The 2,853-nt window shown below is 49.7% G+C and overlaps 1 protein-coding gene across 1 annotated transcript in view; it reads left to right on the top strand.

The window, feature by feature from the left end:
• The window catches only part of Ei24 (EI24, autophagy associated transmembrane protein), a 17,247-nt gene that overhangs the window by 1,859 nt on the left and 12,535 nt on the right, over positions 1-2,853 (top strand). Inside the window, exons 2-3 of the mRNA XM_012516947.2 lie at positions 25-406; positions 1,508-1,520. Coding sequence (XP_012372401.1) covers positions 25-406; positions 1,508-1,520 — 395 coding nt within the window. The remainder of the gene's footprint in view (positions 1-24; positions 407-1,507; positions 1,521-2,853) is intronic.

Genomic DNA, 2,853 nt, shown 5'->3' on the forward strand with positions numbered 1-2,853 from the left:
GCGGTCCGCACCTCTTGCGCGCAGTGCCGGGGCCGGAGCCCGGGGCCGCGCGGGTTGCAGCCGCCGAGGCGCCGGCGCTGACGGTCCCCGTGCCTGGCGTGGGCTCGGCCGGCTTCCTGCTTTCCCGGACTCGGGCGTGGGGCTCGGAGATGGAAGCGCAGGAGCGCGCCTCGGTGGACGCCAGTCTGTTCGGGACTGCGGGGAGCGCAGCGCTCAGCTGTGACTCGGGGTTTAGGACAGGCTGCTTGTCCGCGCGGTGGACCCTCCTCGGGGGACGCTGGAGCAGCGTGCAGCCCCCGCCGCGGGCTCGAGCGCCGGGTTCCGGACCTCGCCGGCGCCTCGCCCTCCCTCGCTCTGGCTTCTGGGCCGCCCGTGGCCTGCGAGACGCCGCTCCCCTGCCCATCAGGTGCTGTGCCCTGGGTGCATCTTCATTCCTTCACTTGTAGAATTCCGTGTGTCATCTGGCCTGTGTGGTCTTCTTGTCACAAGTAGTTTTTTCCCATGCCCTAGCTACTGGCCAAATCGGGCGGCTCATACCCGATATTCCTTAGCTAAGGTGTTAGGGTGTCAGGGTAAAATTGGAATGACTCCTTCAGGAAGAGCACTGTTGGTCGGGAGGTACCTGCACAAGCCAGGTGTTAACTGGCCAAGGTGCAAAGAGCACGGGGTTTGGACTATGTGGGACACGTAATCGGTGTCCTCACACCTCCCCGTGGGCTCATTTTGTAGTGGGATTGTGTTCATATAGAATTTTAGGTTTTTCTCAATGGTTGAGACAGGAGGATTGCTGCGAGTTTTAGACCAGCCTGTGCTACATGGTGAGTTCAAGGCCACCATGAACCACACAGTGAGACCCTGACTCAGAAAAGAAGAGGGTTTTACGTTTTTGACATTTATTCTGTTGCGCTGTATGCTAGAGCCTCTGAAGCATTTTAGTACTTTTAGCTTAGAGATGAGCAGATAGCCGGCTAGGAGAGTGGACCCACGACTGTGCATCTCAGTGAGCCTTGACTACGCACCTGGCCTTGAGCCGCCCTCACCACTACCCTGAGGGAGATTGGTGCTGTACCCGCACCCACGTGTTGGAACAGGGAGGCATTTAAGAGGCAAGAGTGGGAGTGTTAGATTATGTTTCCTACTTTTAGAAACTTCTCAAGCCAGGTGTGCTGCTGTATTCGGGAGACTGAGGCAGGAGGATCACTGTGAATTCCAGGCCAGCCCGGGGTACATAGCAAGACCATGTCTAAAAAAGAAAGAAAAAGTAAATAAAAATATAAAAGAAAGAAAGAGGGTGGAGATACAGCTCAGCAGCATAAGCACTTGCCTGGCAAGTGCAAGGTCCTGAGTTCAATCCCCAGTACTGCCAAAAAAAAAAGAAAAGAAAGAAACTTTTGTACCTGAAGTGAGCACATCTGGGGAGTAGGTGACCAAAGGGGCGGGTGGTGTGTGTGTGTGTGTGTGGCTTGGGCAGGTGGCCATCCCACAGCTATCCTCCCTGCTCTTCCAGTTCCCTGGCGTTGGTACAGCTGGGTCACTGCTGTTTGCAAGTGGGTAAAGGTCAGAAGTGTGCTTATGTTTTGAAATTTGAAGTTTATAATGCTACCTGTGACACTGTAATTATATGGTTGTATATACATCTTAAATTGAGGGTCTTGCAGCTTATCTAATAGGACTTTAGAACTTTAGAATCCTAAGTTGTTTTTTTGTTTTTTGACAGGGTCTCACTGTTCAGGCTGGTCTTGAACTCACTATGTCGCCCAGACTGGGCTTGAACTTGCAGTGACCTGCCTTAGTGTCTTGAGTGCTGGGATTACAGGTGTGCTCTACCACTAAGTTTTTAAGAAATTTCTGCAAATTGGTTTTCTGTTTACCTTAGAATTCACTGAAGAGGGCTGGTGAGATGGTTCAGTGGTCTAAAGCACCTACAAGCTAAGCCAAGCAAAGCACACGGACCTCGGTTCAATCCCCCAGCACCACATGCCAGCCCGCCCACCCCCTGGTGGGCTGAGCTGGCCACACACAAAATAAATAAATAAATAAATAAGACAGGCGTATTTGTCTTTAAAAAAAAAAAATTCACTGAAGAAATTAGATGATTTGTGTGTTTCTTTCCAAAAAAGTTAAAGACATTGCAGTCATACATGGGTATTCATGCTTATAGCAGCACGACTTTTAATTGCTAAATCTTGGAAGCAGTCTGTGTGTCCAGCCGATGAATAGCTCCAGGAAAGGTGCTACACAGTGGAGGACTGCTCAGCCATAGAGGCAAAAGTTTGAGTAATTTGTAGGAAAATGGATACAACTTGAAGCCCAAATGTTAAGTGAAATAAATCAGACACGTAAGCTTAAATATTACTTGAGTTTTCTTGTATGAGAAACCCAAAACAAATAAAGAGCAATGGGACATTAGGAGATAGATTTTTTTTCCCCCAGGAGGCCAAGGGACCAGGAGGTGAGAAAAGAGAAAGGAAGGGTTTGAAAAAAGGATTAAAATGTGCTATGCACCAAGTCCCTGCAAGGAATACAATTATTATGTGCAGCAAAAGTTAGAAAACTTCATTGGGGTAGGAGGTCCTGGTTGTAGTTTCACGTTGTATGCTGAGCAGGTGATGGCGGACCTTATAGGGCTCTCAGTGTTAGAGCAGCTCAGAGGCATGCATCCCAAAGGATTGCTGCCACTACCTCAAACCTCTCTATGTGCTGAAGGGCTCTGTGTATGATCTATTGATGTTTTTTTTTTTCTTTTTTTTTTTTTTTTACAGGGTCACTAGGTAGCGCAGGCTGGCCTCAAACTCAGCCATCTTCCTGCCTCAGCCTCCCAAACGTTGGGATTGCAGGTGTGCGCCACCATGT

The sequence above is a fragment of the Octodon degus genome, unplaced genomic scaffold, assembly GCF_000260255.1.
Source record: "Octodon degus isolate 3935 unplaced genomic scaffold, OctDeg1.0 scaffold00136, whole genome shotgun sequence".
Classification (NCBI taxonomy): domain Eukaryota; kingdom Metazoa; phylum Chordata; class Mammalia; order Rodentia; family Octodontidae; genus Octodon; species Octodon degus.